This window comes from Saccopteryx leptura, chromosome 2 (genome assembly GCF_036850995.1).
Source record: "Saccopteryx leptura isolate mSacLep1 chromosome 2, mSacLep1_pri_phased_curated, whole genome shotgun sequence".
NCBI classification, from domain to species: Eukaryota; Metazoa; Chordata; class Mammalia; order Chiroptera; family Emballonuridae; genus Saccopteryx; species Saccopteryx leptura.
The window spans coordinates 88,194,968-88,210,708 of NC_089504.1; the positions used below are offsets into that span (position 1 = coordinate 88,194,968).

The 15,741-nt window shown below is 41.9% G+C and overlaps 1 protein-coding gene across 2 annotated transcripts in view; it reads left to right on the forward strand.

Annotated features, from left to right (window-relative positions):
- Positions 1–2,537: 2,537 nt before the first annotated feature.
- Positions 2,538–15,741, forward strand: part of TEK (TEK receptor tyrosine kinase) — a 135,689-nt gene continuing 122,485 nt past the window's right edge. The window contains exon 1 of one of the 2 annotated variants that reach the window (XM_066368285.1): positions 2,538–3,041. In XM_066368285.1, coding sequence (XP_066224382.1) covers positions 2,990–3,041 — 52 coding nt within the window. In that variant the 5' untranslated portion in view covers positions 2,538–2,989. The remainder of the gene's footprint in view (positions 3,042–15,741) is intronic. The other variant, XM_066368284.1, reaches the window with a different exon arrangement.

A 15,741-nucleotide genomic window follows, 5' to 3' on the forward strand; every position in this document is an offset into this window, starting at 1 on the left:
TGGACCCCAGCAAGGCTCTGTAGGGAATGGAGATGCCCTGGTGGCCACAGGCAGCTTCCTAGAGAAGGTGGTGGTCATGCCCAAGTATGCGGTATTTCCTTAACATGGGAAAGTCCTAACAGACGTGGGTGTAGCCTCTCCCTTCCCTTGGAAATCCTGGCATGCCATCCAGTTTTGCAACTTCCCAGTCTGTTGCCAGTCAGCTCTGCTGCCCTGTTGGCCCCACAGTTCATGAAACTCATGTTCTTGTGCCTTGACTGGTTCTCCATGTCCTACCATCCATAGGGCAGGAAGCTGGAGCAGAGCAGGTCTGGGCACTTTTGTCCTCAAGTTATCTTCACTTTACACCTGGAAAGTATTTACTAACCATGCAGACGCCCCAGGGGAACATTGCTCAGCCTTTTGACTAGCAGTCTAATCATAGGCTCAGGAAATCCAGCAGTGTATATTAAAGGGACTGAATATTCTAAAAGATACTGGAAAGGATTAAATGGAAGATGAGATTAAACGATATAGCTCTTTTGAATAATGCACATAAAAAGTAAGCAACATTTCTGCATTGCAGAGAGAAGAATAAAGCAGACTACTCGTTTTGGATAAGGGAGGGTAAAAGAACTTCATCAACCATTCCTGGGAAGGGTAGATCTTTCTGGATGATGGGGGAAGGATGAAACTGAGCTGCTTTTCTGGATAACAGAGGGAGACAGCCTAGAAAAGGAAGCAAGGTAGAAGCATCTTCAGTCCACAGAACTAGCCAACAAGAGGGGAGTGTGAACAATGATGACTTCCTTGTGTGGACATCAAGCACAAACAGAGGAAGCTGTGCCCAGGGAAGCCAGTATCCTGGAGTTTATTTATATTTTATTTTTTATTTAAAAACTTTTTTATTGAATTTGTTGGAGTGACATTGGTTAATAAAAGTCTACATGTTTCAGGTGTACGGCTCTACTGTACATGATCGGTATACTGCATTGAATGTCCACCACCCCAAGTTACCCTGGAGCTATTTCCAAGGCCTTTCATTGCTGCTCCATATGTCCATGTGGGCCAGTAGCCCTCACAAATCTCAGCCACCATGTTCTTAAAATAAAGCACATTTGTGATGACACTCCCCCACCCCAGGCTTTCACAGTGACAGAGATACAAAGCTCGCATCTTCTTCAAACTGCCCAGATGAAAGGACCTAGGGATCAACTTAGGGATGCTGAGAGTGGGACAGTTTAGTCATTTAGACTTGAGAGAGGTTCCAATCAGAAGGGAAATTAGTCACATCCAGTCTAAATCTTTCATTTTACCTTGAGTAACTGAGGCCTAAGGATGGGAAATGACTTGTCCATAGGCCTCCCAGGCAGATCATGGCAGAACTGGGATGAGAACCCAGAATCTCTGACTGCTATACTAGTTGTTTACACTGCCAAACTTAAAGCCATCTTCTGGGATTAGAGAATGGCTTCTGGCAGAAGCTCTTAGGACTGAAATCAGAAACTGACTGGAAAGATTAGAGAAAATGAATTCTGTGTGAATTAGGCACTGTACCAGGTGTTTTTACGTGGTTTTAATCTCGAAAACCCTACAAATAAGATATTAGTGCCATTTTACACCTGTTACCTGGGACTCAAAGAGATTAAGTGTCTTGTCTTAATCTCAGGCCACATAGCAGCCGAGCCAGTACTCGAACCCAGCTCTGCTCGAAATAGCCTGGGCTCTCCTTCGCACAGGGGAACCAGCAAGTGGCTCTCAGATCACTGCTGATGTGATAAAACCTGGGACAGAAATTAGGTGAGACTAGCAGCATCTGCAGGACGAGGAGGAGCAGACAAGACTTTCCTCAGGCATGACAACAGGGCGAAGAACAGAGAGTCAGCTCTCTGAAGTCCCCTTCATGCTATGGAGAAATTAGCGTCTGAATTAATTAAGGGTCTCTGATCTCATTGTAGGTATGGTTATGCCAATGGCTATTTTCCTTTGGCCTATGCACTCTCTCTGCTCTTATGAACAATATTTATATCCCATTCTGATCACCTCTGTTTGGTTTTTACACAGGTTATTTAAAATTTGTTTTTGTACATTATTTTCTCCTGACACACCATTGGCCAATAACCAGAAAATCCCTCTCATAACTAAAAATTTTGTATGCCAAGTTCTTTAAGAAATTAGATCACCTTCAGATGAATTAGTAATGAAAACTAAAGTGATAGCTGGTAGCATGGACATCTCTGGGCTCTTACCCAGCAAAGAAATCATCTGTGTGAAAGAAAACAGGCTAACAGTTTTGGACTCTGGTCTCTGTGACCACACTAAGCGTTGACCTCTCCGGTAATGAGCCAAATTAATTGCCTTTCAGGTTGTGTTCTCTTATCACAAAAAAACCTCTTTTCCCAATCCAAACCACGTGGGTTAAAAACGAGAAAACAAAAGCAAAAACTGCTTCCCACACCCAGAAGCCCCTTCTGTCAGGGATCCCAAGTGGACCCTGGAGAGCCGTTAGAAGGCTGGGGAGGGCTGGTCATCATCACATACCATACATAGGTGGAGGGCTTGTTGTTTTGTTTCCCGCCTATGAGAGGATACCCCTATTGTTTCTGAAAATGCTGACCAGGACCCACACTTCCAACAAAAATTCCTCTATTCCTACAACAGCAGCAAGAGCAGCAGAAACAACGGCCACAGATAAGTGTTTTGACGAATTGCAAGATGGAAAGGGTTTGCCGTGCCCCCAGCCCTGCTGATACCAAATGCCTTTAAGATACAGCCTTTCCCATCCTAATCTACAAAGGAAACAGGAAAAAGGAACTTAAAACTCCCTGTGCTCAGAGACAGAAATGAGACTGCTACAGCCTGCTTCTGTGCTGTTCCTTCTTGCCTCTGACTTGTAAACAAGACCCACTAGGAACACTAGAATGGAAAGTCACAAACCTCTGGGTGTTTGAAAGGATCCTGGAGACCTCATGCACATCTGTGGAAACTGGATGGAGAGATTCAGGGAAGCATGGACTCTTTAGCCGGCTTAGTTCTCTATGGAGTCAGCTTGCTCCTTTCTGGTAAGACCTGGCTTTATTTTTTTTGATTTACTAATTTTTTTTTTAAACAGTGATTCTGGACTCTCTCACTATTTCTTAGTGCTGGTTAACAAGAAACAGCTGTGGATAGGCACTGTTTCCCTATTGAATGTATGATACTCCATTTAATATCTGTAAGGATTGAAATGCAAAGTCCTGGGGCACGAACTGATTTTTCCCCCTAGTTTCTCTTTTACATAACTGCCCCCTGTGTTACCACAGACTCTATGAGGATTAAGAAGATCACTTTATTTCAAGAGATTTGCTTACTTAGGTGCATTATTTTACAGCTCCTCCTTAGGGATTGTTTTCTTAACTGAAAAAAGGAAGAAGAAACCTGGTTTTACCCACTCAAAAGAAAATCTTCAGTAACTTTTTCAATAAGGAAATTCATGCTGAGAATTAGGGGGCCCACTAAAGGCAGTGGACAGATTGTCATTTTTAAATGAGGACAAAAATGCTTTCCTGCAGATTTCATAGCTGCATTCTATTTTATTCAAAGCATTCAAATTCGCCAAAATAGGTCTATTGTTTGTTCTTCTAGTTGGGGTCAGGGAGATTAGGGCTATCTAATTTTTGTTTTATCTGAAATAAAATATACTGCTCACAAAAAATTAGGGGATATTTCAAAATGAATAAGAAGCTATAAAATATTCCCTAATTTTTATGAGCAATGTATGATATTTGGCATAAAATCTTAATTAGCCCGATGAAATGAACGTTGAGGCAGTTACCCTGATCACTGGCGTAGGAGGGTATTGAAACCTGTTGCGGAGTGAGGACTGGGTGGACTGAGTGTTTTTAGATTTTGTGTCTGTTGTTTAGATTCTGTAGAGTGGCATGCCTCTGTAGTTCACGTACCCTATGAGACACTGGCTGGAAGTGGTATCAAAACCTGAAGTGCAAATAAATCACAACTGTAATTGCCATCTATCTCTCCCCTTTAGTTTGAAAGCATTGTAATTATTGTAATGAAAATAGAATTGATGTTGGAAATGAAGTTCAGAAGGTTACTGAACTGAAAGGTGCCGGCTGCTATATGACATTAATAGAATTGGATCCAAATATATCTAATCATCTGTTGTTATTTTTATATGTTTCTGTATGCTTGAGGTCTTAAATATTAAAAAATTAACCCAATAAAATAATGGAATTGCATGTAAAGTAATTGATTATAGCTCTTCAGTTTGCTTTCAACAACCAATTATATTGAGAATTTAATAATATTTTTAAGACCAAGAATGTGTATTAGAAATTTCTGAAAATTAAAAATTACCTTAGATGGTTTTAGTACTTATTTAGAAATTACTTATATTAATATAGAAATAATGCTGATATTTTTCTGATAATATATACCTTTATACCAAATAATTATCATAGTTCCATCTTGGCTTGCTTTTTCTCTGTGTAACATATTTATCTATGACATGAAATCTAGAACTTATTCTACATCAGGGATTATAGTAATCAAAGCCCAGGGGTCTATATTTGCTCTGAGGTATTTTTTTAGGTTAAATAATACACAGACACAAAATTGTTTTAATTTACATTTTTCCCCTAAAGTGACTATGTATGGCAATATAGGCTTAGAAAGGCTGCATAAACTCAAACAAAAAAGTTATGTGGCCAAAAGAATTGCTACATGTCTGGTCCGTTGTTCCCTGAAAACAGCACAGCCTTCAGCAAGGAGAAGCACAAAGATTGGATTTTATGCTCTTATTGAAAAGGGAGGTGATAGTTAGCAAGGTGGTCTCTGGGGTAGGTATGATGTATTGAATCCTAACTTACATTCCTACTAAGCCCCAATGAACTTGAATATCCAAGGCTTGGTAATTATAATAATAAGAATCCAGCATGATAACATCTATAGTCATAGAAGCTCGTTCTTCAAAACAAACTCCACTGGTCGACTATAGTAATGGAGCAAGGGCTCATGGGTTAATCTCTCTTGTCTAGTGGGTTGTTCTCATTTCTTTTTTTCTAAACAAACAGAACTTAAAAATGATATCACATTTGCCTCAGTAAATGTGGCTCTGGGTAGCAGATGCTCACTCATAAGAGGGTTAGAGGAGATGTGTAATTTTCAGAAGACCTCTTTCAAACCCATTTGGATTCTGATACATTTACCTCCCAATTGAGAATCATGGGCAATTTCAGCTTACAAGCAAATTCTTATGAAAATACCAACATTTTGGCCCTGGCCAGTTGGCTCAGTGGTAGAGCATCACCCAGCATGTGAATGTCCTGGGTTTGATTCCTGGTAGGGTACACAGGAGAAGCAATCATCTGCTTCTCCACCCCTTCCCCTCCCCTTCTCTATCTCTTTATGCCTCCCACAGCCATGGCTTGATTGTTTTGAGTATATAGGCCCCTGGCACTGAGGATGGTTCCATGGAGCCTCTGCATCAGATGCTAAAAATAGCTCAGTTGTGAGCATGGCCCCAGATGAGCAGAGCATCGGCCCCAGATGGGGGTTGCCAGATGGATCCCTGTCAAGGTGCATGTGGCAGTCTGTCTCACTATCTCCCCTCCTGTCACTTGGAAAAGATGAGAAAGAAAGAAAGAAAGAAAGAAAGAAAGAAAGAAAGAAAGAAAGAAAGAAAGAAAGAAAGAAAGAGAAAATATCAACTTTTCCCTACTGCCCCATCTTCACCAAACCAGGCTGCTCTTGCTAAAGAGTTATGTATACATAAGGTGACCAACCTTTTTACAATGAAAAGGAGGGCAAAAATAAATTGAAGAAAACAATATCATAAGTAAAAGAAACATTTTATTCATTACAACAATAATACACTATAAATGATAAATGCATAATAAAAACATTTGTAATATTTTATATTGTAATTATGCTTACATGCCTATTAATTTTTAATAATAATTGTAAGAACAAAGTACTCATTTATATACAAATACATCACATCACACAATGGATCGACTCTGCATTGATTGAATACAGACATTTACAGATTAATCTTCCAATATCAAAAAGGAGGACATGTAGGAGGACACTTCAAGGGAGGACTGAACTTACAAAAGAAGGACTGTCCTCCCTAAAGGAGGACAATTGGTCACCTTAGCATACAGAAAAACAAAATAAATCACTCTTCTGCTTTATCATAATATGTCGTATGTGGTCAACACTGATCCACAGGGAAGTCTCTGGTAACATGCCTTCATACATATTTCTGTCTCACTTGACACTTTAAATGACAACCTGGCTTCAGAGATAGTAAGTATCTTGTCTGGAGTGGCAGAGGAAATTCACTTATAGGCACGCCTTGGAGATATTGTGGGCTCAGTTCCAGACCACTGCAATAATGCAAGCGTTGCAATAAAGTGAGTCATAATCTTTTTGCTGGTGAAGGGTCTTGCTTTCAATTTATAAAAACACTACTTCTGTGAAGCACAAAAGAGCAAAGTGCAACAAAGTGGGGTATGCCTGTATATGGTCAGGAAAGTGGTTCCAGATGGAACCTTCTCAATAGGGCTGGTCGTATAAGGCTGGTACCAAGTCTGAATAATCAAGAGTGGAGGTCTAGAAGCTGGGATCAAAGACACACCTGGGAATCATCTTCAGAGGGAGGAGTTTTGCTTCCCTCCTAAGCATTGTCTTTGTTGGGAGGTCTCTGCATTTCCTTTTCAGCCCTACCCTGGGAGAGCTTCCTGAAAGAGCCTAGTTCTTCTAAGACATCTCTCCAAAAGGAAGAGACACTTCTAAGTCCATCTCAGAAGGCTATGCTGTGTCCTCTGGGGGCATTCAGATGGGAGGGCTCCAAAGTTTTCTGACATTATCAATTTGTCTCCTGGGTCTCTACCTCTAAAAAGATGTGTATATGTGTGATTGTGTCACCTTCTTATTCCTGTTCATGGCTTATTAATTAAAGTGCAGAAAGGATTCAAATAATTTTTCTAGGCTAGAAGAGTAAACCCAACCAAAAAGATACCAGTTCAAAATAGATTAATGTCAAATTATGCAGTTGGGTTTAATAAGTAAATTATGTATGTTTACTTTGAAAGAGACCTTGTTTGTTTAAAGGTTTAGTGTCACCAGGTATTACCAAGTTTTGCTGATATGCAAATTCATAGGAACCAACACATTCTCTACTTCATCAAAAGGTAGAACATATGCTGTGACAGTTTGCACTGGTAGAAATAGAGGGTCCAATTTAGGAATAGTCATCACTTCACTCTTCTGCTCAGAGTATATCTACTAAACACTGAAGACATTGAGAAATTTGACAGCAAACATGATAGGCAAACAAGAAGGTAAGTGCTTTAGAAACCATGTCCTATCAGAATATTTAGCCAGGAAAAAGAGGTGAATAATAGTGTTTTTAAGGTTTTCATATGGAGGACACCATAGATTTACATTATGTTTTTCTAGCTATAGGATTCTGGGGTGGAGGGAGTTGCACAAAGACAGAATTTGGCCTTACTGATGAAAACCTGTTAACATCCCCTTAAGGAGTGAGCTACCATACTTTAGAGTGTTCAGGTATAGGTTGGGTGATCATCTATTAGGAATGTAAAAGTGTGGTGGTTACTACATGGCCTTTCACATTCTTTTTTGTTTGTTTGTTTGTCTTTTGTTTTACAGGGACAGAGAGAGAGAGAGTCAGAGAGATGGATAGACAGGGACAGACAGTCAGGAATGGAGAGAGATGAGAAGCATCAATCATCAGTTTTTCGTTGCGACACCTTAGTTGTTCATTGATTGCTTTCTCATATGTGCCTTGACCGCGGGCCTTCAGCAGACCGAGTAACCCCTTGCTCGAGCCAGTGCCTTGGGCCCAAGCTGGTGAGCTTTGCTCAAACCAGATGAGCCCGCGCTCTAGCTGGTGACCTTGAGGTCTCAAACCTGGGTCCTTGATATCCCAGTCCGACACTCTATCCACTGCGCCACCGCCTGGTCAGGCCCTTTCACGTTCTTTTCATTTTACTGTCTGTAGCTCCTCACTGACCATTTAGCAGATGGATAATGGTTCAGAAAAGCTACCAGGATCTTTGCCCAATTAAACCAAACTGAGTGTATATGTCCTGAATGTGGACTGAAATATAGTCATTTTGCACTTATTTAAACTCAACATACCTTTAGAGAAAAAAGAGAAGCACATGAGCATGTACTGTGATGACTCACTCTCTCTTGAAGCCAATGCTCTATGACAGTGGTCCCCAAACCCCAGGCCGTGGACTGGTACTGGTCCATGGGCCATTTGGTACCGGTCCGCAGAGAAAGAATAAATAACTTATATTATTTCCTTTTTATTTAGATTTAAGTCTGAACGATGTTTTATTTTTAAAAAATGACCAGATTCCCTCTGTTACATCCGTCTAAGACTCACTTTTGACGCTTGTCTTGGTCACGTGATACATTTATCCGTCCCACCCTAAAGGTCTGTCCGCGAAAATATTTTCTGACATTAAACCGGTCTGTGGCCTAAAAAAGGTTGGGGACCACTACTCTATGGGATAGAGCTAATTAAGAGAGCAGAAGAAGGAATTAAGAAAATGGATCAGTCTTGGCAGGTTTGCTCAGTGGTAAAGCATCGGCCCAGTGCAAGGAAGTCCCAGATTCGATTCCCAGCCAGGGCACACAGGAGAAGTGCTCATCTGTTTCTCTATCCCTCCCTCTCTGCTTTTCTGTCTCTCTCTCTCTCTTTTCTCCTCCCCTCCTGCAGCTATGGCTCAATTGGAGGAGGATGGCTCCATGGCCTCTGCCTCAGGTGCTAAAAAATGGCTCTAGTTACAATGGAGCAAGGGCCCCAGATGGGCAGAGCATCGCCTCCTAATGGGCTTTCCAGGAAGATCTTGGTTGGGGCGCATGCAAGAATCTGTCTCTACTTCCCCTCCTCTCAATAAAAATTAAAAAAAAAAAAAAGGAAACAAAACAAAAAAGAAGATGGATCATGAAGTCATAGACTGGGTTTAAGCCCAACTTGGATGACCATGGGCAAGTCATTTGACTTCTCTAAGCCACAGTTTTCTTATCTTCTATGAATGAGAATATATCTTTCCCAGAGTTGATATAGGCATCAAGTGTGATAATGCATGTAAAATATTTAACCAGTAAGAACTCAATAAATGAAGCTAGTGTAGTCAAAAGAGAAGTGTTGCAGTGAAGATACTACTAGTTCAAGACTGATCTAATATTTTCCAAGGTGTAGTGGGGTCACTTACTACTCATAGAAGCAGTTTCCCTCTAAAAGACCTCAACAAAATCAAGTTCCTTAAATTTTGCGCTGGAAACTGCCCAGCTGACAAACCTACTGACTACCCAGTGCTTTTCCTCGCCTACCCACTCATTCCTTCTCATGGTCCTTCTGCTTCAAATAGGGCCATCTATACAATGGATGTATTCTTTCCTCTTGGCTCTGATTCACGCCGTTCCATCCCTTTGGAAATGGCACTCTTCGTGTCCATGCTGCAAACACAATTCAACTCGCCTAGCCTAGGTCAGCTCTTCCTCATGATGTTCTTTTCCTAGTTCTGAGTTCCCTTACCACGCAGGCTGTATCTGTGAGCCTTGTATTTAACTGAATTAGCCTCTTACATCGTTGACAAAGAATACTATTTCATTTATTATTCTTTAAAGTGCATGTATTTGATATTCAGTAATTTTTATCGACTGAGTTTAATAGGCCACAGTGAGAAACTTAGTATGCCACAGAAGACCTGAAAGAAAGAGGCAATGTTGTAGATAGGGTTATAGCCATACTGAAATAATAGTAATAATAATAATAATAAATTTTATATACATTACAAATAATATTCACTTATATCTTAAAACATTGCCTTATGTTTGATGTAAATAAGTTAAAAAATGCTTTTTTCCCTTAGGTATGAAACATAAAAGACATTCATGAAAATGGGTTTAACCAAGGGTTTACCTAATATTAGGTATTGTACAATTGTTGACTACTACTAAAAAGATATATATATACTTTTTATTCAATAGACATTTATTGAATTATTGCCTGCCTATCTATCATTCATTCATTCATTCATTCCTTCACCTATTATTTCAGTTAATGAAGACATATTGAGAACTTACTTTGTGCCAAGTACTAAACTAGATACCAGGAATGCAAGAAAAGATGAGGCTTTGTTTCCCCTTGCTAAATTCACATTTTAGTAGTAAAGATAAATATAGGCAGATGAATTACATGACATTATGATAAATGATATAATACGGACATATACAAAATCTAGCTTTTCAAGAGCTACAAAAGTTTTATTGGCTCCAATAAAAAGTATAACTTTAAAATCTAAATTAGACATAAATATTTAATTAAACATCAAAAATGAAATGTCAACTTCACTAATTGCTGCTAAATTTAGTGTGAATGACATTAATTTTTCTCACTTTGCAAGAACTTCTAATAGTTGTGAATATTTTCAAAAATTATGGCTAATTGTAGTTATGAATTACTCATAGACAAATGATTTTGAAACTGAGAACATAAAAAAGAAAAGGAAGAAAGAACTTTCCATGAGTGGGAACACAGGGTGTGCAATGGGGCAAACTCCAGGAAGTTGAGTAAGCCTGGAACGAAAGGTGGAGGTGGAGATTGGGGTCAGAGTGGGAAAGACTTCGGAGGCCATTTTAAGTAGTTAATACTTTATGCTGCACATGTTGAAATTTAGCATTATGTTTGTCCTATCATATCTGATTTATGTCTCGGAAAATTCACTCCACCACGGAGGATGGATTGATGTGGCAAAGACTGTAGGCCTGGGCCAGTTAGTTCTTCAGGCCGAAGGCCTGGCTGAAGAGGGTGATTTGAAAGTGTTTAGGAAGTAAAATTGTAGGGGTTGGTGATTGATTGCTCCTGGGAGGTTGATGGAGAGGGGGAAGAATGAGATTGCTTCAGGATTCTGGCATTGCTAATGGTGCCATTCAGTGTGTTGAAACATGGCAGAAAGAGCTGGTTAGAGGTGGGCTGAGATGGAGCAAGTAATCATTTTATACCTGTTGACAATGAGGTTCCATATAAAAATAAATATTTGGAAAAATTTGGCTTTCTGGGTCTGACACTCAGAAGAAGGGGATTGGGAAGGGATTGAGACATAGAAATGTTTGGTTTATGGTAAGTGAAGCCATGGACATGCATATATCTTAACCTCTAAGGGAAGGAAGGGAAAGAGGAAATTGCTAAGGGTTCTATGAAGAAGCAGTCGGAATTGGCAGGACAAGCAGGAATCCAATCAGATTCCTTTCTGGGGATTTTAGAGAATTGGTGTTGTGATCGCTAAAGAAGGTGAGTGTTAAGAAGGGGACAGTAAGATGGGGGCAACAGAGTGACAGTCTCAGGGTCTGGCCTGAGGAACCAGACTGTATGTATGCTGTCTTACAAAGAGCCAGGTGCACTAATAGTATTAGGAACCCAAACTGGAAGGGATGTCAGAAGATCAACTGGCGTCACTCCCAGCCTTCAGGAAAGGGAATGTCTAAAGTTACCTCCCTTATTTCTGGAATTTAAAACTGATAACCCAATTCCCACCAGTCAGGCTGGACTATTTCTTAAGTCACATCACCAGTGCGGAATGTTTTTTAGGTTGAGGCAAGCCTGATTTTTGTGTATCCCCTGCCCCTCCCCCCCCGCCTCCTTTTGTCCCTTCAGGAATCTGCCTGTGTTCCTTCCCAAAGGCTGCAGGGACAGGTGTGAGAACATGGGTCGGCCAGATGGACAGAGTCCTGACCCTTTTCAACACATCTGTTGATTAGAGGGAGTGTATTCCCGCTGCCTGGTGATTCCAGGTCTAACATGGTATGGGTGTACACAAAGAGGAAGAAAATTAAAAGATAAACTAAAGAAACCCGCCAGGCAGCCTGTTGAGGGGACTCAGTGTGTTGCTGCTGTTTGCTCTCTGCTTGTCACGGACCCTTGCCCAGAGCTTGACCAGTGAGGTGTGTGTGCTGGTCACACCCATCTCAGTAGATCTGTCAGCTTTCCCGCTTTTGTTAGAGGGTGATATCATGCTTCCTGGGGGGAGCACTGGAAGACAATGCTAGGCCACTTTCCTCCAGATACAATAGGCGGAGTCAGGAAGGCAGTATTGACATTGCTGGGGCTGGGGAGGCACTTGCTGCTCAGCAGCCATCAGATGGTGAACCAGCTTAACCTTGGCACACAGGGCCCGGGTTGTGCAAGGCGTCTGGCTGCAGAGCCAAGGGGACTCCACCCTGGGGACAGGAGTGCTTTAGACATCTGGGAATCTGGAATGGGCTTCAAATTCCAATCCCTGTGTCAAAAACAACCACAGCACAATAATAGTACCAGTAATAACAAAAATGACTACCATCCATACATGAATACCTGTATGCACCAGTTGTTTAATTATGATTTTAATATCTTCCAATGACTTTGCACAATAGATCTTATTACTCATTTTAAAAAATATATGTTGAAACCAAGGTTCACAAGAGTTAAGTGACTTGCCCAAGGTTAAACTGTAGTAGACATTCATGATTTTGTACTGCCTAACATATCTGTTTTTCAAGAGCTGCTGTATTTCCCTCCATATGATGCTGATGGCACTGCCAATCACCATCCATCTGATGACAGCAGTGGTTCAGACAGAGGCTGCATGACCCACAGGGTCAGTTAGACTTTTTCTTTGGGACTTTATGAGCAATATGTTCTCTTTCTTCTGTGAGGACACTGTACACTTGGAGTTACCAGCTTCTATAGGCACTTTAAAAAAAAATTAAATGAAAGGCAGGGAGGCAGAGAGACAGATTCCTGCATGCAACCCAACCGGGATCCACCTGGCAAGCCCCCTACAGGGTGATGCTCTGCCCATCTGGGGCTGCTGCTCCGTTGCTTGGCAACTGAGCTATGTCAGTGCCTGAGGCAGGCCGTGGAGCCATCCTCAGCATCTGGGCCAACTTGCTCAAAGCAATCGAGCCATGGCTGCAGGAGAAGAAGAGAGAGAGAGAGAGAGAGAGAAGGGGGAAGGGGAGGGGTGGAGAAGCAGATGGTCGCTTCTCCTTTGTGCCCTGACCAGGAATCGAACCTGGGACTTCCACACTCCAGGCTGACACCCTACTGATTGTCGAGGGCCCTTAGGCACTTTACTGAGGACAGTAACAGAGAGACCAGAACCAAGACAAGCACTCTGATATTATTTGAGCACTGGTTCCAGTGGTTATAGATCAGAGACCCATTCCTGTACCTTCCAATCATGGGAGAGAGTCACTTCTATTTGCTTTCACTATTTTGAGTTGGTTTCTGTCTTTTGAAAGTGAATAGTCCTGAAAGACCACATGGTCCCAGTAGGAAATGATGGAGACCAGAGTTAAGTTGAGAATGACCTTAACCAAAATTATGAGCTCTTTCAAAAATTTCACTGTGCTGTCTTCTAACTAGTATCTCGTGGTCTCAGGGTGGTTCCTTGAAAATGAGGCTGATCACAGTATTTATTCATGTGACCTTGAGGAAAGATCTTAAAAGAGACACTACTGAAAAGTATTAGTACAAGGTTGGTATGTGATGAGCACTCAATAAAAATCAGATGTTTTTAATTATTTGCTTATAAACAAGGCTGGAGACTCTTATATTGAGTATGACAGTCCTTTCAAAGCACAGATCTGTCCATGAGGACAGGTGACCACATTCCATGCCAGGTGAAACTTCCCAGCTCCCTTGGTGAAACTCAGCATTGGTACCTTCAGCTTGGCTTTGTCTCAGGGACAAGGAGGAAAAGCTTAGAGCTATGTGCTCTTGGGATTTTACTAAAAATCTGGAGTGTCAGGTGGCGAAATCCCTACCTGTGGCTCTAGCAACTCACAATATAGTGCTCCCTACTTTTCTCCTGCCAGCCCCCATTCCCTCTCTCCTCTGGTCCTGACTGACCCAAAGTGCTAGGATGATTTATCTTCTGTAGGGCCCTCCCTTACTTACCTCACACCTGATTCTTAGTTCTTGACAATTTACTCTAAAATTGTCATTTCCAGGTGAAATGTGCCTCACTTCTGACTAAGCTCATTATTGGATTTTTGGACCTGTCCTGGAGCGAATGCGTGCATGTATGTGTTTGTGTGTGTGCGCGTGTGTGACAATAGTTGTGCCTCCATTCCACCACTCTCTTTCCTCTAATTCCTTCACCTCTTCCTCTCAGATTCTCTTGTGTCCAGCACCTCTTAAATCCATAAAGCACTCCCTATTCTTTTGGGGTCGATTTGAACACACACTTCAGTTCAAGAAGCAGAGTGGAGGTGAGTTGGTTGTGGTCAGCAACTTCTTGAGAGCTGGCATCAGCCTGACTCACCAGGCTCCAGTGATTCTCAGTCACTTGTGCTGTATTGGAGCAGTTTCAGTCACACCATGCTCTTTGCAGTTTCCAAACATACATTCTCTCTCTCTCTCTCTCTCTCTCTCTCTCTCTCAATTTGGTGAGAAGAGGGGAGACAGTGAGGCACTCCCACGTGTGCCCCGACTGGGATGCATCTGGCAACCTCATCTGGGATCAATACTCTGGTACCGAGCTATTTTTAGCACCTGAGGCTTTCGCACTTGGACCAACAGAGCTATTCTCAGCACCTGGGGCCACACTTGAACCAATTGAGCCACTGAGTGTGGGAGGAAAAGAGGGAGAGAGGGGGGAGAGGGAGGGGAGAAGAAGCAGATGGTCATTTCTCCTGTGTGCCCTGACCTGGGACATCCATACACTGGATTCTATCCACTGAGCCACCGGCCAGGGCCCAAACATACATTTTTAAGCCTGAGGGCCTTTGTGTATGCTGCTTCTTCTGCCAAGAATGCCCTCTTCCCATTCCCTTTCTCACCTGTCTGATTTAATCATGCCCTGAAGTTTATTGCAGGTGTTATTTGTTCCAATAAATCTTCCTTTACAAAAAAAAAATAAAAAATCTTCCTTTACTTCCTTACATGGGTAAAGGCCCTGCCTTAGCCAGGATTCCACCAAAAATGTGGCCTGAGGCAAAGGCACATGTGCAGGCATATTGTTTGGGAAGTGATCCCAGGGAGCAAAAGTGGGGGACTAGGTGAACAGAACTGTAACAGATGTGTTATGTTGGCCATGGCTATGGATGCCTGGTATTCCAGACCTCCTGAGGAGCCTTATGAAACGAGACTCAGAACTGTCACTACAAAGGAAGAAAGGTGTTCATCCATTGCTGTACTCCCCCTTTACTCAGGCATTGAGTAGGTGTAAGAAGCTAGCAAGTTACCGCTGGTGTCCTGTGCTGATGTGCCAGAGAAAGTTCTAGAAGAGGAAGTGAGATATACTAGCAGGGAATCTGGGAGAGCTACTTTGAGGTCCACCTGCTCATGGCTGGTAGAGGCCTGTGCGGAAGTGGCCCCTGCAGAAGCAGCTGCAGCAACAGCTGGGATGGGGAGGATTTGCATTGGTGCCTAAGAGGTGTCGGATATGGGCACCCTGTGCTCGCCTTGGCTGTAGCACTTACAATGTTAAATTACAATTTACACTTTACTTGTTGGTTTTACTCACTAGGCTATCAGCTGTGTTTGGCATGTCAATATACTTGGCACAAGGCACAGGGTCTCGGCTGGCAGAGAGATGCCTTAATACATGGTTTTGCACTGGATTAAATGTTCTGACCTAGTGCGTTCCTAGCTGTGCTGCATACACTGCTACTGGCCTGAAAGCTTATTTTATGTGGGGGTTGGGAGAATATTTTTGATCATGATATGTATTA